Genomic DNA, 23,856 nt, shown 5'->3' on the forward strand with positions numbered 1-23,856 from the left:
ATAATATACCGTCTTGTCTCGACTAAAGTTTACACTCCTCTCGTCCTGAATCTTTGATCTAGACTGGGCTTTATGAGATTTAATGAGATTAAACTTTTGGACTACATACTATTGAATCATCTCATGACAAGAATTAAAAAAAAACAAAGGCAGTTACCCTGGCTACGATGGCTTCTTGCAGAGCTTTGGCCTTCTGGCTCGGCTTCCGAATCCTCCTTCCATCTTTAATCGCACTGTCCTTTGCCCCGTCCACACAATCGCTTGCCCCGCTCATATCCTCCCCACTCTGACTGCTGCTACCAGCCACTTGATCCTCTGCCACCTTTTTCCTCCCCCGTTTGGATGAACTAGAGATGGAGCTAGACGGACTGGGGCAGGCGACGGAGGCAGTGGATTCGGAGGGAGCAACGTGCTGACCGGGCAGCGTAGAAGCAACAGAAACATGCTGCTGAGCAAGGTAAGGGGCCGAAGCAGGGACAGGGTTTTGAGTCAAAGGTACAGCTTGTTGGCGAAAAGAGACAGGGGAAGTGGATGTGGCATTCAGGCGCATTGGGACCACAGTGACAGAAGAAGGGACACCCAGTGGGTGAGACGCAGGACGGGCAGGATACGGAGATGTGACGACCGTCACAGGTGAAGGTCTGTTCAGGGCAGAGGGAGACATGAACTGGATGGGGGGAGCGCAAGGTCGCGTGACAGGAATGAAGACAGGTTGACGAAACAACATCCTAGGATTCATCTGAGGAGGCATCTGAAGAAGAAAGCCGGGCTGATTCTGAGAGGGGAGCGCAGGTCGCTGCTGTCGTGCACGCTGTTGGAGCAGCAGATGGTTCTGTTTGGCTCTCTGCTGCTGCTGCTGCTGCTGCAGGGTCTGCAGCTGACTCAGGATCAGCTGGTGCTGCAATCAATCAAATAGAACTTTATTTGTAGAGCAATTTAATCAAACAATAGTCATGGAACACAAAGTGCTTCACGTTATAAGAACAGAGACAATGTCTCAAACACACGCCCTCCACACACACACACACATACCCTCCACACACACACACCCTACACACACACACACACACACACACACACACACACACACATACCCTCCACACACACACACACACCCCTCCACACACACACACTCCCCAAGCATGTGGTGAGGAAACATGAACCAGCATAAAACAAGCAGAACCCCTAACCTGCAGGTCCAGATCCTGCTGCTCCTCCTTCATGGTTTTCTGATACAGTATTTCTGCAACACTCTTCGTCCCGCCGGTGGACGCCACCGGTGGCCGCGGGCGTGGCCTCGCCACTGTGGACGCCACCTTCTTCCTGCGCTGCTCGATCATCTCCTTGCAGCCCAAGGCGTCCACGTTCTGGCTCTGCAGAAGGAGCAGGAAGAACGGAGTGGAGAGACGCTCCTCCCTCTTCTCCGCTCGCTGCCTCAGGACGTCTGCCGCCGTCGCTTTGCGTCTCTTCTTCTTCTTCTCGCCCTCGGCGTGGATCAGCAGGTAACCGATCCACGGTGTGACGGCAGCCTGCAGCCTGCATCCCAGACGTCTGTCCATCACTCGACCCAGCGGGTTGTTTTTGTCGATCTGGACCTTCCCTCGGGGGCCGGGGTGCTGGCTGCTGTCGGAGGAGGTTTGCGCCTGGCGCTGCAGGTGCGTTTGGAGCTGGCTCCGAGTCACCATCATCATCGTCGTGGCGTTGTTGCCGTGGTGACCCTCCCACTGCAGCTGTCTGGGACGCGGCCCGATGATTACCGAGCGACCGTATTGGCCCACGATGGTCGAGCGCACACGTACGGGGTTGTCAGCGACGGCGGAGGAAGGTAACTCGGCCGGTCGAAAGCTCAGGGAGCTGTTAGTTTGAGCTTCTTCCACTGGGATCCACTCCTGCATGGGCGGTAAGATGTACTCTTCTTCCTCCTCCTCTTCCTCCTCACTGATCTGAACCTCCTCCTCCTCCTTCTTTTGCTTCTTCTTCTTCTCCTCTTCATCACTGTCCATGTACTCGATCACCAAGGTCTCGTCCTCGCTGCTCTCCTCCACGCTGAGCTCCTCCACCTTCAGTTTCATCAGGCGTCTCCGGATTCTCCTCCTGGCCGGCCCAGCCTTCCTCCTCCTCTTCACTCTGCGGCTCTTTGGAGCTCTTTTATCTTTCTGTTGAGACGTAGAGAGAGAGAGAGAGAGAGAGATAGAGAGAGAGACGGAGAGAGGGAGAGAGATACAGAGAAAGACAGACAGAGAGAGAGAGTGCACCAAGTGTTTTTATCTCCAGTAGAATAACTAATCTCTCCGCCCACTGCTGGTAGTTACCATGTTAACGTTAGGAGCAGGGGGAATGAGAGGGGGACACACCAGAGCAGGGGGAATGAGAGGGGGACACACCAGAGCAGGGGGAATGAGAGGGAGAAACACCAGAGCAGGGGGAATGAGAGGGGGAAACACCAGAGCAGGGGGAATGAGAGGGAGAAACACCAGAGCAGGGGGAATGAGAGGGAGAAACACCAGAGCAGGGGGAATGAGAGGGAGAAACACCAGAGCAGGGGGAATGAGAGGGGAAACACCAGAGCAGGGGGAATGAGAGGGAGAAACACCAGAGCAGGGGGAATGAGAGTGGGGAGACACCAGAGCAGGGGGAATGATTCTTAGAGGAATATTAGGGCCCTTAAAGAGATACAAATTAAACACAGAGTCACTGGGCCTACAGTCTGTGTCCAGGTGAGGTTACCTGAGCAGGTGGAGGTGGTGGAGGCTTGCTCAGTTTCCTCCACTCTCTCAGACACTGAGCATCGTAACGATCAGGAATCTCTGCAGCGATCTTCGCCCAGCGACCTTACACACACACACACACACACACACACACACACACACACACACACACACACACACACACAGAGATACACACACACACACACACACACACACACACACACAGATACACACACACACACACACAAAACTATTTAGATTTTTCCCCACAAAGGTTTTACTGAGGTAGGTGAGTGCGTGTCTCTGTGTGTGTGTGTGTGTGTGTGTATCTCTGTGTGTGTGTGTGTGTCTCTGTGTGTGTGTGTGTATCTCTGTGTGTGTGTGTGTGTGTGTGTGTGTCTCTGTGTGTGTGTGTGTCTGTGTGTGTGTGTGTGTGTGTGTGTGTGTGTGTGTGTGTGTGTGTGTGTGTGTGTGTGTGTGTGTGTGTGTGTGTGTGTCTTACCGACTCCGTGTTTTTCCACCAGCTGTCTCAGCAGGTCTTTCTCCTGTTGGTCAAACGGTCCTTTCTTTGTCCCCGCCTTTAAACAGTCATAATACCTAGACAGACAGACAGACAGACAGACAGACAGACAGACAGACAGACAGACAGGCAGACAGACACACACACACACACACACAGACACACACACAATAAAAACACAGCTTTCCAGGGATCTTTATTCTTAAACTATTCCAGCATTTCAAGATAAAATCTAATTTTTTTAATTGTCCGACCTTTTTCCAAAATAGAAAACCACCCGTCACTAGTGGAGACACGACAGCCATCTTTAGATCCAGACTGGGCTGTTCTATTGTCCAATCAGCTCTTTAGATCAAGACTGGGCTGTTCTATTGTCCAATCAGCTCTTTAGATCAAGACTGGGCTGTTCTATTGTCCAATCAGCTCTTTAGATCAAGACTGGGCTGTTCTATTGTCCAATCAGCTCTTTAGATCCAGACTGGGCTGTTCAATTGTCCAATCAGCTCTTTAGATCAAGACTGGGCTGTTCTATTGTCCAATCAGCTCTTTAGATCCAGACTGGGCTGTTCTATTGTCCAATCAGCTCTTTAGATCCAGACTGGGCTGTTCTATTGTCCAATCAGCTCTTTAGATCCAGACTGGGCTGTTCTATTGTCCAATCAGCTCTCACCTGTCTCTGCAGCCGCTGTCAGTGCGTCCAGGAACCTCGAAGCGGATCTTCCACCAGTCCTTCTCTCCGTAACGAGACACGGCCTTCAGCAGCAGCTGACAGACAGAGAGACAGCAGGACAGAAAGAGAGTCAGACAGACAGGAGGAGAGATTGAAACTGAGTTTTTATGAAGACAAAAGTGGAAATAGATGTGAGGAAACAGCAGACACTATGCTAACGTTATAAAGAATCAGCAGACACTAAGCTAACGTTATAAAGAATCAGCAGACACTAAGCTAACGTTATAAAGAATCAGCAGACACTAAGCTAACGTTATAAAGAATCAGCAGACACTAAGCTAACGTTATGAGGAATCAGCAGACGCTAAGCTAACGTTATAAAGAATCAGCAGACACTAAGCTAACGTTATGAGAAATCAGCAGACACTAAGCTAACGTTATGAGAAATCAGCAGACACTAAGCTAACGTTATAAAGAATCAGCAGACACTAAGCTAACGTTATAAAGAATCAGCAGACACTAAGCTAACGTTATGAAGAATCAGCAGACACTAAGCTAACGTTATAAAGAATCAGCAGACACTAAGCTAACGTTATGAAGAATCAGCAGACACTAAGCTAACGTTATGAAGAATCAGCAGACACTAAGCTAACGTTATGAGGAATCAGCAGACGCTAAGCTAACGTTATGAGGAATCAGCAGACACTAAGCTAACGTTATGAAGAATCAGCAGACACTAAGCTAACGTTATGAGGAATCAGCAGACGCTAAGCTAACGTTATGAGGAATCAGCAGACACTAAGCTAACGTTATGAAGAATCAGCAGACACTAAGCTAACGTTATGAGGAATCAGCAGACACTAAGCTAACGTTATGAGGAATCAGCAGACACTAAGCTAACGTTATGAAGAATCAGCAGACACTAAGCTAACGTTATGAGGAATCAGTAGACACTAAGCTAACGCTAGGGCTGGGCGATAAATCGATTTTATCGATTAACTCGAATGTGTGGTCAACGTGGATTTGTTTAAATGAAAAATCGATTTTCTCCTTAAAATCCGCTGACGCTCCCCTCTGGGCTCCCGTAGCTCCAAACGGGCTCACCCCCCCGCGCGTTGCCATAGAGATACACAAACAACATGGCAGCAACAGGGACTAACATTAATTATTTTCTTAACCAGTCGTTTCATTACTTACTTATCCGTAATCTCCGCCGAAATGACCAGCAGCTCGCGGTGCTCTGTCCCCGGCTGAGAGTCACCTATTCTGGGTAACTGAACCACCAGCTACCGCTGACCTGAAGGAGCACCATGCGGGGCACCAGAGGCGGTGTTGAGGAACTCTTTTGCGGCTCAACACATCTACTAAATGCTGCTGATACAACCGAGCTGTGACGGAGGTCTGTAGCGGCTTAAACAACTTGCAGTCGCCACTCTGTAGCACGGAGCTCCACTTCGACGTTTGTTTTTATCGCTACGAAGGAGCTTGCTACAGGTATGCTACATTCAAGAGACCACGGGATGTTAACGTACGTTACTCAGCAACAGGTGGAAATAGGGGCAAGGTTGCGCAATAACGTTAAAATGATTTGAACTTTTAGCGAGGAACGAGAAGGGAATTACCACCTGTATGTGTGAAAACAGCTTTATCTCACGCATCCATTTTGTTGTTGAATATATAGCCCCCCCCCCCCAAAAAAAAACAACCTCAAACCAATTTATATTTCCACAAAATTGGCATGAATAATCATAATGGTACATGCCCCATGTGTGTGTATGAGTCAAAACAAAATAAAACTTGTTTTGAACAATTTCTTTGTCATCTGCAGATTGATTTTAAGTAGAGGGAGAAAAAAATCGATTTAAATCTTCAATCTGATTTTTTTTTTAAAGAATCGGGGATTTTATTTTTAGGCCATATCGCCCAGCCCTAGCTAACGTTACGAGGAATCAGCAGACACTAAGCTAACGTTACGAGGAATCAGCAGACACTAAGCTAACGTTATGAGGAATCAGCAGACGCTAAGCTAACTTTATGAAGAATCAGCAGACGCTAAGCTAACTTTATGAAGAATCAGCAGACACGCTTAACGCTTTATGAGGAATCAGCAGACACTAAGCTAACGTTATGAAGAATCAGCAGACACTAAGCTAACGTTATGAAGAATCAGCAGACACTAAGCTAACGTTATGAGGAATCAGCAGACACTAAGCTAACGTTATGAGGAATCAGCAGACGCTAAGCTAACGTTATGAGGAATCAGCAGACGCTAAGCTAACGTTATGAAGAATCAGCAGACGCTAAGCTAACGTTATGAGGAATCAGCAGACGCTAAGCTAACGTTATGAGGAATCAGCAGACGCTAAGCTAACGTTATGAGGAATCAGCAGACGCTAAGCTAACGTTATGAGGAATCAGCAGACACTAAGCTAACGTTATGAGGAATCAGCAGACGCTAAGCTAACGTTATGAGGAATCAGCAGACGCTAAGCTAACGTTATGAGGAATCAGCAGACACTAAGCTAACGTTATGAGGAATCAGCAGACGCTAAGCTAACGTTATGTCCAACGTTTGGTTTGTTACGTGCATTTCAGATAAAGGAGAGTAGATCCAGCTGTTCCTCATACGTTAAACTGTCTGTCTCTCTGTCTGTCTGTCTAACCTGTCTCTCTGTCTGCCTCTCTGTCTTTTAGCTTACCTCGTCCTCCTGTTTGGTCCAGAATCCTTTCTTAAGGCTCGGATCCAAAACCTGGTTCCACCTGTAGATCAGCTGAGACGGGTCCCGACCCTCCATGAAGTAACTTACTGACAGACAGACAGGTTAGAGAGACCGACAGATAGACATACAGGTTAGACAGACAGACAGACACACAGACAGGTTAGAAAGACAGATAGACAGGTTAGAGACAGTTAAGAAATGATTTGTTGGACAGAAACAACAACAGGATTGTCAAACCAATCAGTTAGACACCCTAAAATGTTAGTTTAGTTATCAGCAACAAAGATATAAATCATCCATACAGGGATACGAATATACAGCTGGTAGAGAGATATATATATAATTTATGTGTTTATTAACACGCTGGAATCAGAATCGGTAACCAAGACATGGTATTTAGAACAACAGTCTTTGACAGAGTGATGTCAGAGAGTGATGTCAGTGTGATGTCATAGCGTGAGGTCAGAGTGTGATGTCATAGCGTGATGTCAGAGTGTGATATCAGAGTGGAATGTCAGACTGGGATGTCATAGCATGAGGTCAGAGTGTGATGTCATAGCATGAGGTCAGAGTGTGATATCGGAGTGTGATAACATTGCGTGATGTCAGCGTGTGATGTCAGAGTGTGATGTCATAGCATGATGTCAGAGTGTGATGTCATTACTCTGCGTGTAGGGGATGAAGTTTCCGATCCTCATCTGGTCCACGAGTTCTCTGAGCGTCTCGTCTTCGGCCGGAGTCCAGCTGCCTCGCTTCAACGAGTCAGACACGAACCGCTGGAAGGTCTGCAGACACATGAAGGCTGTCCTCCCCGTCTGAGAGACAGACAGGTTACACAGAGACAGACAGGTTACACACAGACAGATTAGACACATGAAGGCTGTCCTCCCCGTCTGAGAGACAGACAGGTTACACAGAGACAGACAGGTTACACACAGACAGATTAGACACATGAAGGCTGTCCTCCCCGTCTGAGAGACAGACAGGTTACACAGAGACAGATTAGACACATGAAGGCTGTCCTCCCCGTCTGAGAGACAGACAGGTTACACAGAGACAGACAGGTTACACAGAGACAGGTTACAGAGAGACAGACAGGTTACAGAGAGAGATACAGGTTACAAAGAGAGAGACAGGTTACGCAGAGACAGACAGGTTACACAGAGACAGATTAGACACATAAAGGCTGTCCTCCCCGTCTGAGAGACAGACAGGTTACAGAAAGACAGCCAGGTTAGAGAGAGAGACAGGTTACAAAGAGACAGACAGGTTGCAGAGAGACAGGTTAGAGAGAGACAGCCAGGTTACAGAGAGACAGCCAGGTTAGAGAGAGACAGCCAGGTTAGAGAGAGAGACAGCCAGGAGATGTCTCACCCCCAGCTGTGTGGCGATGAGGTCCCAGTGCCTCTCTCCGTGGGTCCTACTGAGCTCCCTGAGCTTTTGCAGGACCCACGGAGAGAGACAGACAGGTTACACAGAGACAGGTTAGAGAGAGAGACAGGTTAGAGAGAGACAGACAGGTCCCATGTCTCACCCCCAGCTGTGCAGCGATGTGGTCCCAGTGCCTCTCTCCGTGGGTCCTGCTGAGCTCCCTGAGCTGCTGCAGGACCCACGGAGAGAGACAGACAGGTTAGAGAGAGACAGGTTAGAGAGAGACAGGTTAGAGAGAGACAGACAGGTCCCATGTCTCAACCCAGCCAGCAAAATGTGAACCCAGTGCCCTGGTCCCATACCCCTGAGCCACAGTAGCCCCTGACCCAGCCAGACTTGTTCAAAGTGGAGGAAGTTCCACAGAACCCAAGACCCAAGATCCCCCCAACCCAATGATGATGATGACAACAACACACACAATTCACAATTTATTTTACAATAACATCACACATTTCACATATTTCATTTTAATATCACACACACATATTACACACAACACACACACATTTCATTTTACTACACAAATACTACTACACATACATTTATTATTTTACTTATTACTACACACACATTAAATACACACACAACTTACTTTACTATACAATACACACATTACACTACATACTATACTTTACATTTAATTACTTACTACCATACTTACTACACAACTTATTACATACTACAATACACACACACAACAATTTTACCACATTACACAACACACATTACACACACACATTACACACACATATACTATACTACATTTTATTACTATTACATATTTTTATTACACACATATTACATAATATTCATACACACACATTTACATTTTATTTTTACTTAACACATATTATTTTTACCACACATTTATTTTACACACATTTACACACACACACATTTTACTTACTCACACACATACTTCACATTTACTCACACACACTTCACACACACATTTACATTTTACTACACATTATTTTTACTACTTTACACATTTAACACATACTTACTTTTACACACACACACAAACACATTTTCATTTTATTTACTTACACATACTTTATTACTTACTTTACTACACACAACTATCACACACACTTACCACACACACACAATTACCATTCACACACACAACCACACACACACAACCTACTAATTACCAATTACACACACATACTCACACACACATTTTACTACTACTTCACCAATTTAATTTACTACACATTAACTACACATTACACACCACCACACAACTTACTCACACAACACTTACTAAACACATACACACACACTACTTACCACACACAACACAACACACACCACTTTACTACACACACTTTACTTTACCAACCATACCACACACATCACACATTTACTTACTACAACAACTATTATTTACTTACTTTAATAATATTATAATCATACTAACACATTATTTAACACAACACACACACATAAACAAAAAAAAAACACACAACACACACACACACACACATATACTTATTTTACTTTACATTACTTTACACATTTACTACATTATTATCTATAATTTTATAATAATACAAAATTATTATTATTATATTTAACATTATTATTTATTTTATATATTTTATTTTATTACATATTATTTTACACATATTATTTTTATTTTATTTATTATTATTATTTATTACACACATTACAATATTTTATTTATTTTACATAATATTATTACATATTATTATTTTATTTTATTTACATACAATATTATTTTTATTTTATTTAAACATATATTATTACATAAATTAACAAAACATATTATATTATTATTTATTACAATATTATAAACATACACAACATATTATTATTATTTATACATATTATTATTATTATTTATAATACATATATGAATATTATATTATAGTTTATTATTTTATTTTATTTATTAAAAACATATTATTTATTTATTTATTATTTGATTTTATATATTATTATATAATATTATATATATAAATGAGGCAGAGAGACATAAAACATTATACACAACACCCCACCACTCACCCCGCTGGCCCCGAAACCCACTAGACTGGATCTGCAGCCCAGGCTGGAGACCTGAACGCTCATCTATCCCGCTTCTGTTACAATCTGGACCAATCACAAGCTGGGCTATCCACCCTGCCGCCATTGGCTGGTTTAACACGATGACGATAGAGAAGCAACCAGCAGCTTCTTGTTTACATTCAACATGACGGCCACCGTCAGCAACCGTTGGTGGCGTCGCCGCTAATCACCTCATCTTTCCATTGATGAAGGAACTGTCCAATCGGTGGTCTGATTTGTAAGACTATCCAATGCCCCCTTACGAAGGACTATCCAATGGTTGGTCTCATTGGCTGAAGGACTATCCAATGGGTGGTCTCATTGGCTGAAGGACTATCCAATGGGTGGTCTCATTGGCTGAAGGACTATCCAATGGGTGTTCTGATTGGCTGAAGGACTATCCAATGGGTGGTCTGATTGGGCGCAGCTTTCTGACTACCTCTAGAATGACGAGCTGAAACCAGACTCAGAATCACTCCCTCCTTTTGTTTTCATGTTTATTTATTTCTTCATCACTCAAACTCCAACGTGATACGTTTTCGTCTTTTCCACAAAAATAATGACCTGTCCTGACCAGGTGGTGCACAAGCACAGACAGCAGAGCAACAATAAAAGAAGCAACAAAAACTACTTTGACTCACAATCACGTAGTTCTGAGCGGCCCTTGAAGCAGCCACCAACCAGCAGCCCCAAACTGACTGACAGCTGGGCTCTTACACACCAGCTGATGTAATCACTGCCTTCGTCAGCTGGGCTCTTACACACCAGCTGATGTAATCACTGCCATCGTCAGCTGGGCTCTTACACACCAGCTGATGTAATCACTGCCATCGTCAGCTGGGCTCTTACACACCAGCTGATGTAATCACTGCCATCGTCAGCTGGGCTCTTACACACCAGCTGATGTAATCTGCCATCGTCAGCTGGGCTCTTACACACAGCTGATGTAATCACTGCCATCGTCAGCTGGGCTCTTAACACCAGCTGATGTAATCACTGCCATCGTCAGCTGGGCTCTTACACCAGCTGATGTAATCACTGCCATCGTCAGCTGGGCTCTTACACACCAGCTGATGTAATCACTGCCATCGTCAGCTGGGCTCTTACACACCAGCTGATGTAATCACTGCCATCGTCAGCTGGGCTCTTACACACCAGCTGATGTAATCACTGCCATCGTCAGCTGGGCTCTTACACACCAGCTGATGTAATCACTGCCATCGTCAGCTGGGCTCTTACACACCAGCTGATGTAATCACTGCCATCGTCAGCTGGGCTCTTACACACAGCTGATGTAATCACGCCCGTCAGCTGGGCTCTTACACACCAGCTGATGTAATCACTGCCTTGATCAGCTGGGCTCTTACACACCAGCTGATGTAATCACTCCTTTGTCAGCTGGGCTCTTACACCAGCTGATGTAATCACTGCCTTCGTCAGCTGGGCTCTTACACCAGTGATGTAATCACTGCCTTGCAGCTGGGCTCTTACACACCAGCTGATGTAATCACTACGTCCAGCTGGTCTTACACACCAGCTGATGTAATCACTGCCTTTGTCAGCTGGGCTCTTACACACCAGCTGATGTAATCACTGCCTTCGTCAGCTGGGCTCTTACACACCAGCTGATGTAATCACTGCCTTTGTCAGCTGGGCTCTTACACACCAGCTGATGTAATCACTGCCTTCGTCAGCTGGGCTCTTACACACCAGCTGATGTAATCACTGCCTTCGTCAGCTGGGCTCTTACACACCAGCTGATGTAATCACTGCCTTCGTCAGCTGGGCTCTTACACACCAGCTGATGTAATCACTGCCATCGTCAGCTGGGCTCTTACACACCAGCTGATGTAATCACTGCCTTCGTCAGCTGGGCTCTTACACACCAGCTGATGTAATCACTGCCATCGTCAGCTGACTGTCAGAGGCTGGGACCGTACGCCACGCAGCATCTAGATCAATCAACACTAATAGTCAGTTTACTACGAGTCTAGTTTACTGTGAACGTCACGGCACTCATGCACAACTTATCAAAATAAAAGTTAATATTGAAATCATAATTTTGGCTGAAGGACTATCCAATTGCGTACAGAGTAGGGTTGGGTACCGAAACGCGGTGCCAATAGGGCACTAGTATCGCTACACGGGACGCTACGTTACCGTTAGCTAGCAGCTGGATTAAAGAGCTAACGTTAAACAGTGTAAAGTGTGACTGTATTTCACTGGAGAGGATTCCAACGCCGGGACCTAACATCCGTTGTTGGAAAAACAACACTGACGGTGCGTTCACTTGAAACTTGCCAGCCTCGTGGTGCAATCAAAGTTATTGTAAAATACCCTTTTCCCATCCAGTGGTTGTTTTTGTCATTTACCAGCAATTCACTGGTGAAATAAGTCATCGTTATAAGTTAGTTATTACATTATTAATCAATCATTTAATTTTGACCATATGGCCGTAGCAATAAAGAAGTTCTTTAATGTCACCAACTGTCATTTTGTGCTCCTTTTTTATATTTTATACATTATAAATATATTATATATATTTTTCGGTTCAGGCACCGGCACCATTTTAAAAGTATGGATTTAGCACCGGTATCGGAAAAAACCCAAAGGATACCCAACCCTAGTACAGAGAAGGGCTGTAGCGATACACTAATCTCACGATACACGATATTCAGCCAACGATACGATTCGATATAATTCGATACACTTACATTATTTTCTGAAAGATTTAAAGGGGACAGAGTGATTTTGGTGACATATTGTGAGTGTTCCATTTACTTGGATTTAATTAATTGAACTGAAAACTAAAAACATCATTTACACAATATATGTCTCTGACTGGACAGAGGGCCTGATTTACTAACACTAGCGCTGTTTGCGCTGCGTCTGTTTATGAGAGTTCGGTAATAGCGCACGCTATGCTTCCACATTTTGCGTAGTATTTATCAACCCTGACACCCATCAGCCAATCAGCGTCTTTCTCCGCCCACTAGACCGTAGATTGCGCTGTAGCAAAGCGGTACTGTTGCTATGATACGGCTGAGTGCAGACTGAGATATTCCCACCGCTGATGCAATGACTGTTTGAAATGATCCTGATGCCAATATCTGTAATGTAGCGAGGAGTTTAACAACTGGTGGAATGGGATGTGAACGCTGAGTGGGAGATTCAATTTCATCTTTGATTTCTTCCAGTAACTCTAATATTGCTATGTTATATTATTATTATTATTATTATTATTATTATTATTATTATTATATTATGGCTGCTTGATCTGTAACGCTAAATGATGTTGTGTTCACTGACAAAGTGTGATTCTTGTGTTAAAAATAATTTCAGCCTCGCCTATGTCTTCGTCTTGCTGAAATGACTGTTGCCATTTCACCAGCGGCATATAAAGGTCTACGAGGAAACTCGACTGCGGCTGGTTTAGACCTGCTTTAAGAGGCGGAGAGTTTCCCCCGCAGAACAGAGGCGCGCTCTTACTGACAGTCTTTGTAAACACCACGGGATATATAATTAGGGGCACTTTGAGCTTATCCTCCCACCTTTTCGGGTGGAACTCCCGAAAATAAATCTAGCCCAGAGACTCAATTTTCACTTTCTTACTGAATTAATGATATATATATATTTTTTTTTTTTTTTTTTTAACATGTATTAGTGTGAGCAAACTCCTAAAAAACATGGAAACTCCATAATGATAATTGGCTCTTTAACTAGAAAAAGATCTTAGACTAGGAGGCAGTTCACTGAGAAGTGATGGTTAAAGTCTGTGATTATGGAACAATTATTGTAGTATGCAGCATCCTGATTGGTGGAAAATGCTTGCAGAAAGAGGCTGTTGTCAGGTAAAACAGCGCAGTGGACTGAGCAGATTGAAATATGGCTTTCTACATGTTTATGCCGGTCTACAGGTGAGTGCATTGATAAGTATTGACTTTCTACTCATGAAGGTTTAATTGTAGCCTATTTACAGAAAAGAGACCAGCGTGAGTTCATCTGCCCCAGCTTTATCGTTCCCAGTCAGGTGCTGCGTGTTTTAACCTTTAACGTACACACATCTCAGCTCAGCTGTGTGTGTGTTTTAACCTTTAACGTACACACATCTCAGCTCAGCTGTGTGTGTGTTTTAACCTTTAACGTACACACATCTCGGCTCAGCTGTGTGTGTGTTTTAACCTTTAACGCTTACACACCCGCTAACAGCTGTGGGGCTGTTGTGTTAAACTTTTAACGTACACACATCTCGGCTCAGCTGTGTGTGTGTTTTAACCTTTAACGTACACACATCTCAGCTCAGCTGTGTGTGTGTTTTAACCTTTAACGTACACACATCTCGGCTCAGCTGTGTGCGTGTTTTAACCTTTAACGTACACACATCTCAGCTCAGCTGTGTGCGTGTTTTAACCTTTAACGTACACACATCTCAGCTCAGCTGTGTGTGTGTTTTAACCTTTAACGTACACACATCTCAGCTCAGCTGTGTGCGTGTTTTAACCTTTAACGTACACACATCTCAGCTCAGCTGTGTGTGTGTTTTAACCTTTAACGTACACACATCTCAGCTCAGCTGTGTGTTAACCTTTAACACTTGCATACACACATCTCAGCTCAGCTGTGTGTGTGTTTTAACCTTTAACGTACACACATCTCAGCTCAGCTGTGTGTGTGGAGCTCGGGCATCGCTGTACAGAATCCCGGCATGTGAATAGAGATGTAAATGCTGGTTTTTGCTCTAAATGCTTGAAATGATAAATAACAGAACACATTTTTTCCTCTTTACATTTTGTGAATTCATGATTATTCTGCGGGCCAGACTAAAAGCTTTGACATTGGCTGCTCTACAGCGACACTAGCGGCTGGCTGACCAAATCGCTCTTCCTGCAACGCCAACGGGGGTAAACACGGGGGATTTGAATGGGACTTATGTATCCATACTCGTGGCTTAAAAATCGATACTTTACTGGGGAAAAAAATATTGATTTATATCGCAGAATCAATAAAATTGCTCAGCCTTAGTACAGAGTCATCTGAACTGTGCCCGTTGGTCTGGCCTCTTATACAGAGAAGACTCTGTGATTGGTTGATTCTCTACTTACATCAACATTAGAGATTTTCTGCCAATCGTGTTCATCGTATTGATCCCCGATCAGCTCCGCCTCTGTCTTCTCTCTGACCAATCACAGACAGGCTCACATTACACAGGAGAAAAGGTTCAAAACCTCTGCTGAAAAACTTAAAATGATTTCATATTTCAGAAGAAAGTTAAATGTTTTAAGAAGTATTTTGAGACAACAGTGTGAGGAGAAAACAGCAGAGATGAAGAAGGTAAGACACACCTGAGCAGGTCGATGTCTCTCTCCAGCCTGTCTATCTGCTCTCGGAGCTGCTGCCTGTCTGTCTCTGCAGCAGACGACAGCTTCTGACTCAGGTAGTCCAACCTGAGACAAAACCATTATCAGTCAAATATTAGGCTTAATACGCCGTTACTTGTTACTATACTACCTGTTAATAGAGAGATAGATAATAGCTAGTTGACAGATCAATAATATTAATAATGATAATAATAATAATAATAATAATAATAAATAATAATAATAATAAAGTGGTGTTACTTGGAGAGTTTGGGTTGGATGAGTTTCCTCAGACTGTCACTGGTTACTGAGTGGATCAACAGAGTCTTCTGCCAGCTCTCCCCTAGAGAGACAGACAGGTAGACAGACAGGCAGAGAAACAGGCAGACAGACAGACAGAGAAACAGGCAGACGGGCAGAGAGACAGACACACAGACAGGCAGACAGACAGAGAAACAGGCAGATGGGCAGAGAGACAGACAGGCAGAGAGACACACAGACAGACAGGCAGAGAGACAGGCAGACAGACAGAGAAACAGGCAGAGAGACAGACACACAGACAGGCAGAGAGACAGACACACAGACAGGCAGACAGACAGAGAGACAGACGGGCAGTTAGAGATGATCATAAAGACCCTTCTCATAGGACTGACTGAGTCGTATCAAAGACTTCTTAAATAAAACAGAAAATCCAAACTGAGCTAAATGTTTGTTTGGATCTTTTTTGAATAAATAAAAAGAGCAACAATATATTTATGATATCTAGATGTTAGGAGGAAAAAGATGCTTCTTCTTGTCTCTAGGACCAGTAAAGTTCTGGTAGAGTTCTAAATGAGTTCTGGTCTAGTTCTGATAGAGTTCTAAATGAGTTCTGGTCTAGTTCTGATAGAGTTCTAAATGAGTTCTGGTCTAGTTCTGGTAGAGTTCTAAATGAGTTCTGGTCTAGTTCTGATAGAGTTCTGTTGGTTTCCTTCTCACAGCGTCTGACTCTCAGTTTCCTGTCGTCCAGACTGCCGGTCATCCTGACGGCCTTCTCCTTCGCCTCCTGATTGGCTGGAGGACCCTGGAGACACACACACATAGCGTCTCATTGGTCAGCCAGCCACAGAAAGACATTCTCTCTTTGTCTCTATGTCTGTCTGTCTATGTCTGTGTGTCTCTCTCTCCGTGTCTCTGTGTCTGTCTCTTTATGTCTGTCTGTGTGTCTCTCTCTCCGTGTCTCCATGTCTGTCTCTTTATGTCTGTCTGTCTGTGTGTCTCTCTCTCCGTGTCTCTGTGTCTGTCTCTTTATGTCTGGATCTCTCTCGGTGTCAATTCTATTCAACTAGCTTCATTGGCATTAATGTAACAAAAACCCCCAAAGCATCTCTTAAAAATGTATACAAACAAATGAAACAGCATTATAAATATTAAAATCAATGTGTGTCTCTGTCTGTCTCACCAGTCCTGTCAGTTTGTCCTTGAAGTACGGTTTGAGGAAGCGTCCTAAGAACATGCTGATTGGCTGCTGGCAGGAGGAGGGGGCGGACTGTTCCCTGGTGTAACCTTTCATTGGTCCAGACAGCTGAGACAGCAGTTCCTTCTGCAAACACAAACAGGATTATTATTATTATTATTATTATTATTATTATTATTATTAACTGTGTGTGAACAATGACTCAGCAATTCTCACTGGATTACTGCGACACTGAAGAAAAGTTAAAAACAAGATCTGCAGATGACCGTAAACCTGGCTGTTTTATTTTTAAATGTGTTTATTTTGGTAAAATATCTGGCTGCACGGTGGTCTTCCTGTATGTGGTTACCTGGCTGGCTCGACACATGCTCAGTAGGTCGCAAGAAAGAGAGGAGACGCCATCACCATCACTGCAGGGCGCCATAACTATCACTGCAGGGCGCCATAACTATCACTGCAGGGCTCCATCACTATCACTGCAGGACACCATCACTATCACTGCAGGACACCATCACTATCACTGCAGGGCACCATCACTATCACTGCAGGGCGCCATCACTATCACTGCAGGGCACCATCACTATCACTGCAGGGCTCCATCACTATAGGACACCATCACCATCACTGCAGGGCTCCATCACTATAGGACACCATCACCATCACTGCAGGGCTCCATCACTATCACTGCAGGGCACCATCACCATCACTATAGGACACCATCACCATCACTGCAGGGCACCATCACCATCACTGCAGGGCTCCATCACTATAGGACACCATCACCATCACTGCAGGGCTCCATCACTATCACTGCAGGGCACCATCACTATCACTGCAGGGACACCATCACCATCACTGCAGGGCACCATCACTATCACTGCAGGGCTCCATCACTATCACTATAGGACACCATCACCATCACTGCAGGGCTCCATCACTATCACTATAGGACACCATCACCATCACTGCAGGGCACCATCACCATCACTGCAGGGCACCATCACCATCACTGCAGGGCACCATCACCATCACTGCAGGGCTCCATCACTATCACTATAGGACACCATCACCATCACTGCAGGGCTCCATCACTATCACTATAGGACACCATCACCATCACTGCAGGGCACCATCACCATCACTGCAGGGCTCCATCACTATCACTGCAGGGCACCATCACTATCACTGCAGGGCACCATCACTATCACTATAGGACACCATCGCTTATCACTGCAGAGCGTCATCACTATCACTGCAGGGCACCATCACCATCACTATAGGACGCCATCACTATCACGCAGGAACCATCACTATCACTGCAGGGCACCATCACTATCACTGCAGGACACCATCACCATCACTATAGGACACCATCACTATCACTGCAGGACACCATCACCATCACTATAGGACACCATCACTATCACTGCAGGACACCATCACCATCACTATAGGACACCATCACTATCACTGCAGGACACCATCACCATCACTATAGGACACCATCACTATCACTGCAGGGCGCGGACCGATGCGGGCGCTAGGGAGGCGGTGTGGCCTGACATGGGCGCCAAAATAAAAATAGCTACGCTGCTATACGCGACACTTACGTGTGTGGTGTGTTCCAGCTGTTAGAGTGTAGTATTAGAGTGTAGTGTAGTATTAGGGTGTAGTGTAGTATTAGGGTATAGTGTAGTATTAGGGTGTAGTGTAGTATTAGGGTGTAGTGTAGTATTAGGGTGTAGTGTTTGGGTGTAGTGTAGTATTAGGGTGTAGTGTAGTATTAGGGTGTAGTGTTTGGGTGTAGTGTAGTATTAGGGTGTAGTATAGTATTAGGGTGTAATGTAGTATTAGGGTGTAGTGTAGTATTAGGGTGTAATGTAGTATTAGGGTGTAGTGTAGTGTTTGGGTGTAGTGTAGTATTAGGGTGTAGTGTAGTGTTTGGGTGTAGTGTAGTATTAGGGTGTAGTGTAGTGTAGTATTAGGGTATAGTGTAGTATTAGGGTGTAGTGTAGTATTAGGGTGTAGTGTAGTGTTTGGGTGTAGTGTAGTATTAGGGTGTAGTGTAGTGTTTGGGTGTAGTGTAGTGTTTGGGTGTAGTGTAGTATTAGGGTGTAGTGTAGTATTAGGGTGTAGTGTAGTATTAGGGTGTAGTGTAGTATTAGGGTGTAGTGTAGTGTAGTATTAGGGTGTAGTGTAGTATTAGGGTGTAGTGTAGTGTAGTATTAGGGTGTAGTGTAGTGTTTGGGTGTAGTGTAGTATTAGGGTATAGTGTAGTATTAGGGTGTAATGTAGTATTAGGGTGTAGTGTAGTATTAGGGTATAGTGTAGTATTAGGTATAGTGTAGTATTAGGGTGTAGTGTTATTAGGGTTAGTGTAGTATTGGTGTAGTGTAGTGTTTGGGTTAGTATATTAGGTGTATGTAGTATTAGGGTGTAGTGTATATTAGGGTATAGTGTGTATTAGGGTATAGTGTATATTGGGTGTAGTGTAGTATTAGGGTGTAGTGTAGTATTAGGGTATAGTGTAGTATGTTAGTGTAGTATTAGGGTATAGTGTAGTATTAGGGTGTAGTGTAGTATTAGGGTATAGTGTAGTATTAGGGTGTATGGTAGTATTAGGGTGTAGTTAGGCCTGTCGCGATAGTCAATAAATCGAGTTATCGCACGATAAAAAAAAATGAGCTCGATAATTTTTCCGGCCGCGATAATTTCCATTTGCATGCTTGTTTGTTTTCCTCGTCTCTCTCCTACCAAAGAGACTGGAGGACCACCTCGGTTCCTCAGGGTAGCGAGAGTCAACCCTCTTGTCAGTGCATGAATGCTTTGTGGGCCCGGGACTGCGGACAGAAGACAGAGACAGACAAACCGCTAGTTGAGAGTTGGACAGGGTTTCCACTTAGCACTTTGCAGTTAAAGGCGCCGTCAAAAAGAAAGTAGGCCTATAGTGGGCGATATCCACCGTGTTATTTGGCGTCGTTTCTCCCCTTTCAATCCAAACCACACACAGCTGACAACCTGCAGGTGGAGACTAGTGGAGGCAGACTCGGACATACCGCTGCTGGTCAGTCTATAGCGGTTTCAGGAAAGTGGATGCATGTTTCCGACAATGCACAGAACATTACGGTACAAGCCTACAGCTGTCATGGGACCGGAGGTGGGGAAAGTATGTCAGAGTTGTGTGTGTGTGTGTGTGTGTGTGTGTGTGTGTGTGTGTGTGTGTGTGTGTGTGTGTGTGTGTGTGTGTGTGTGTGTGTCCGCCGCCCCACGAAGCTCCGACCTGAAGAGGAGCAAAGCCGCTGCTCGCGCAAAATGAAGACTGAAAAACAAAACTATTTTGGTACATTTACTACGCCATGTGGCAGATAGCCATACAGATAGATTTAATTTATTAATTATATATTATTTAAATTTAATATTTAGAGTTAAATAATTGTAAAATGTAGTACAGAGTCTGTAGTCTGAGAACTACGTGTCACAAGCGGCAATTCCACAACTGTACATCAGCGTGAAAGAACGACATACTAAAGGGAGATCAAAAGACATGTTCTGGATATTTAAAATGTCTTCCAGTTCCAGTGTTAAATATTATTTAGAAATAAAAGTGTATTGATCTTTGAAAAGGTGTACCTGTATTATTATGCCATTATCATTATATTAGATGCAAATGGTCTCTCGATGACAATATTATCGTTTATCGCAATAATTTCTGGGACAATTTATCGTCCAGCAAAATTTGTTATCGTGACAGGCCTAGGTGTAGTGTAGTATTAGGGTGTAGTGTAGTATTAGGGTGTAGTGTAGTGTAGTATTAGGGTGTAGTGTAGTGTTTGGGTGTAGTGTAGTGTAGTATTAGGGTGTAGTGTAGTATTAGGGTGTAGGTGTTTGGTATGTATTGTTGTGTAGTTTGTTGTATTAGGGGTATAGTATTAGGGTATAGTGTAGTATTAGGGTTAGTGTATATTAGGTGTAGTGTAGTATTAGGGTGTAGTGTAGTGTTTTGTAGTGTAGTATTAGGTATAGGTATAAGTGTATATTTGGGTGTAGGTGTATTGGTGTAGTGTAGTGTAGTAGTATTAGGTATAGTGTATATGGGTGTAGGTAGTGTTTGGGTGTAGGTTATTAGGGTATAGTTATATAGGGTGTAGGTAGTATTAGGTGTAGTTAGTATTATTAGGGTGTAGTGTAGTATTAGGGTGTAGTGTAGTGTATATTAGTATGTGTTATGGGTATAGTGTAGTATTAGGTGTATATAGGTATAGGTTATTAGTTATAGTGTAGTATTAGGGTGTAGTGTAGTATTAGGGTGTAGTGTAGTATTAGGGTGTAGTGTAGTGTAGTATTAGGGTATAGTGTAGTATTAGGGTGTAGTGTAGTGTTTGGGTGTAGTGTTTGGGTGTAGTGTAGTATTAGGGTGTAGTGTAGTATTAGGGTGTAGTGTAGTGTAGTATTAGGGTATAGTGTAGTATTAGGGTGTAGTGTAGTGTTTGGGTGTAGTGTAGTATTAGGGTATAGTGTAGTATTAGGGTGTAGTGTAGTATTAGGGTGTAGTGTAGTATTAGGGTGTAGTGTAGTATTAGGGTGTAGTGTAGTGTAGTATTAGGGTATAGTGTAGTATTAGGGTGTAGTGTAGTGTTTGGGTGTAGTGTAGTATTAGGGTATAGTGTAGTATTAGGGTGTAGTGTAGTATTAGGGTGTAGTGTAGTATTAGGGTGTAGTGTAGTGTAGTATTAGGGTATAGTGTAGTATTAGGGTATAGTGTAGTATTAGGGTGTAGTGTAGTATTAGGGTGTAGTGTAGTATTAGGGTATAGTGTAGTATTAGGGTATAGTGTAGTATTAGGGTGTAGTGTAGTATTAGGGTGTAGTGTAGTGTAGTATTAGGGTATAGTGTAGTATTAGGGTGTAGTGTAGTGTTTGGGTACCTGGTGCTTGTGGTTCTGAGTCAGCAGAGCCTCCAGCTGGTCCAGAGTCTCTTTAACGACCTGCTGATAGACCAGATTCATCTGTAGACACGAGTCTACCGATGGAGGTAGACCCAGCTCACTCTGGAGACAGACAGGTTACAGACAGACAGGTTAGAGGCAGACCCAGATCACTCTGGAGACAGACAGACAGGTTACAGACAGACCCAGCTCACTCTGGAGACAGACAGACAGGTTAGAGACAGACCCAGCTCACTCTGGAGACAGACAGGTTACAGAGAGACAGAATGGTTAGAGACAGACAGACAGACAGACTAGTACTAGAGTACATGTACTGCATTCAGGTTTAGTTGTGAGAGATTAAATGAACGTGTGACTGTTTCTAATGTTTCAGATATTTCTTAGGTTTAGAATGAATGAATAAATGTTGTTACTTTACCTCCTCACTGCTGCTGTCATCATCTGAACAGAAACACAAGCATACATATATGAATCAGATTTAATTGAGACTGACACACAGACAGACAGACAGACAGGTGAGGAAGACAGGCAGACAGACAGGTCAGACAGACAGACATAGAAATAATACATTTGTAAAAGCAAAATAATACATCCATCCATAATACAATTTTTTTTAAATTTATTTTCACTCTATTTGTTCATTTATTCAATTAAAAAGAGCTACAGACAGGCAGGCAGACAGGTACCTGACACACAGATGGGTCCCAGGGCGTTCTCCAGGTTCTGGATCTCTTTTTGGATCTTCTCTCTCTGAGCCAGCAGACCTGCTGCAGACTACACACACACACACACACACACACACACACACACACACACACACACACACACACACACACACACACACACACACACACACACACACACACACACACACACACACCTTTAAATCTTGCTAGCAGACTATAATAATCTTCTGTTGCTAAGGAAGCCCAGTCGTATCTAAGGCCCGTCCTATTTCCTGGAGCAGTGAACAACGTTGGGATTGCATATGAACATTCTGAGATGGGAATGATTGTTCCAGGTATTAGTCAGACCCTCAGGTGTAACCAGGGAAACTTTAGATTTGTATTATGAAACCCAATAAAACATAAACTAATGGTGTTAACATCACCGTCCTCCAATCATACCATGGCAGGGTGTGTGTGTTACCTGTCTCTCCTCCTCCTCCTCCTCATCCGTGGCATCATCATCATCTGATTTATCATCTGTTCAGAGACACAAGAACCGCGTTAGACAGGCAGACAGACAGGCAGACAGACAGGCAGGCATGCAGACAGACAGACAGACAGACAGACAGCTCTGTTAACACCAGGCGTCCACACTACTGCAGTGGTTCTGAGCCTTTATAGCGTCATCATTTGGACACAGTTTAGGTGTGAAAACTGCAGGTTGTTGTAGTCTGGACGGACCAGTTAGACACACAGACAGGTACCTGTCTCACTGCTCAGCAGCTCCAGTTCAGCATTTGTTGCAGAAAGACTCCGTTCCAGCTCCTCCACCTGTCGCTGGATCCTGTCTCTCTCTGCTGACAGAGAGACAGACATGTCTACACACACACACACACACACACACACACACACACACACACACACACACACAGACAGACAGACAGACAGACAGACAGACAGACAGACAGACAGACAGACAGACAGACGCACACACACACACACACACACACACACACACACACACACACACACACACACACACACACACACACACACACACAGAGTGTAATTTAAAGTCGGACTGAGACACCAGTTAAGTTACTCTGCCCTCCAGTAACTGTAACGTGAGTACTACTGCTGAGTCCGTTACTCCGCCCAGCGGGAAGCTAACATTAGCAGCTAACATAAACATTACATTAACAGCTAGCATTAGCAGCTAACATTAACGTCCAGGACCAGCTGGAGTCTTTCTGACCTTCAGCAGCTTCCGTAGCTTCTCCTTCACCGCCGAGTCTTCATCTAAAC

The 23,856-nt window shown here is 44.1% G+C and overlaps 1 protein-coding gene across 1 annotated transcript in view; it reads right to left on the reverse strand.

Moving 5' to 3' along the window:
• The window catches only part of snapc4 (small nuclear RNA activating complex, polypeptide 4), a 36,212-nt gene that overhangs the window by 12,066 nt on the left and 290 nt on the right, over nucleotides 1-23,856 (reverse strand). Inside the window, 21 exon segments of the mRNA XM_039802523.1 lie at nucleotides 158-898; nucleotides 1,191-2,156; nucleotides 2,728-2,831; nucleotides 3,211-3,305; nucleotides 3,899-3,993; nucleotides 6,598-6,704; nucleotides 7,283-7,433; nucleotides 8,153-8,218; nucleotides 8,963-8,978; nucleotides 11,640-11,674; nucleotides 15,192-15,300; nucleotides 15,468-15,569; nucleotides 15,744-15,825; nucleotides 16,461-16,545; nucleotides 16,924-17,064; nucleotides 21,863-21,985; nucleotides 22,302-22,324; nucleotides 22,570-22,657; nucleotides 23,033-23,088; nucleotides 23,316-23,429; nucleotides 23,807-23,856. The exon segment at nucleotides 23,807-23,856 is cut by the window's right edge and continues 290 nt beyond it. Of these exon segments, the coding sequence (XP_039658457.1) occupies nucleotides 158-898; nucleotides 1,191-2,156; nucleotides 2,728-2,831; nucleotides 3,211-3,305; nucleotides 3,899-3,993; nucleotides 6,598-6,704; nucleotides 7,283-7,433; nucleotides 8,153-8,218; nucleotides 8,963-8,978; nucleotides 11,640-11,674; nucleotides 15,192-15,300; nucleotides 15,468-15,569; nucleotides 15,744-15,825; nucleotides 16,461-16,545; nucleotides 16,924-17,064; nucleotides 21,863-21,985; nucleotides 22,302-22,324; nucleotides 22,570-22,657; nucleotides 23,033-23,088; nucleotides 23,316-23,427 (3,297 nt within the window). The 5' untranslated portion in view covers nucleotides 23,428-23,429; nucleotides 23,807-23,856.

Source organism: Perca fluviatilis, chromosome 6, assembly GCF_010015445.1.
Source record: "Perca fluviatilis chromosome 6, GENO_Pfluv_1.0, whole genome shotgun sequence".
NCBI lineage: Eukaryota > Metazoa > Chordata > Actinopteri > Perciformes > Percidae > Perca > Perca fluviatilis.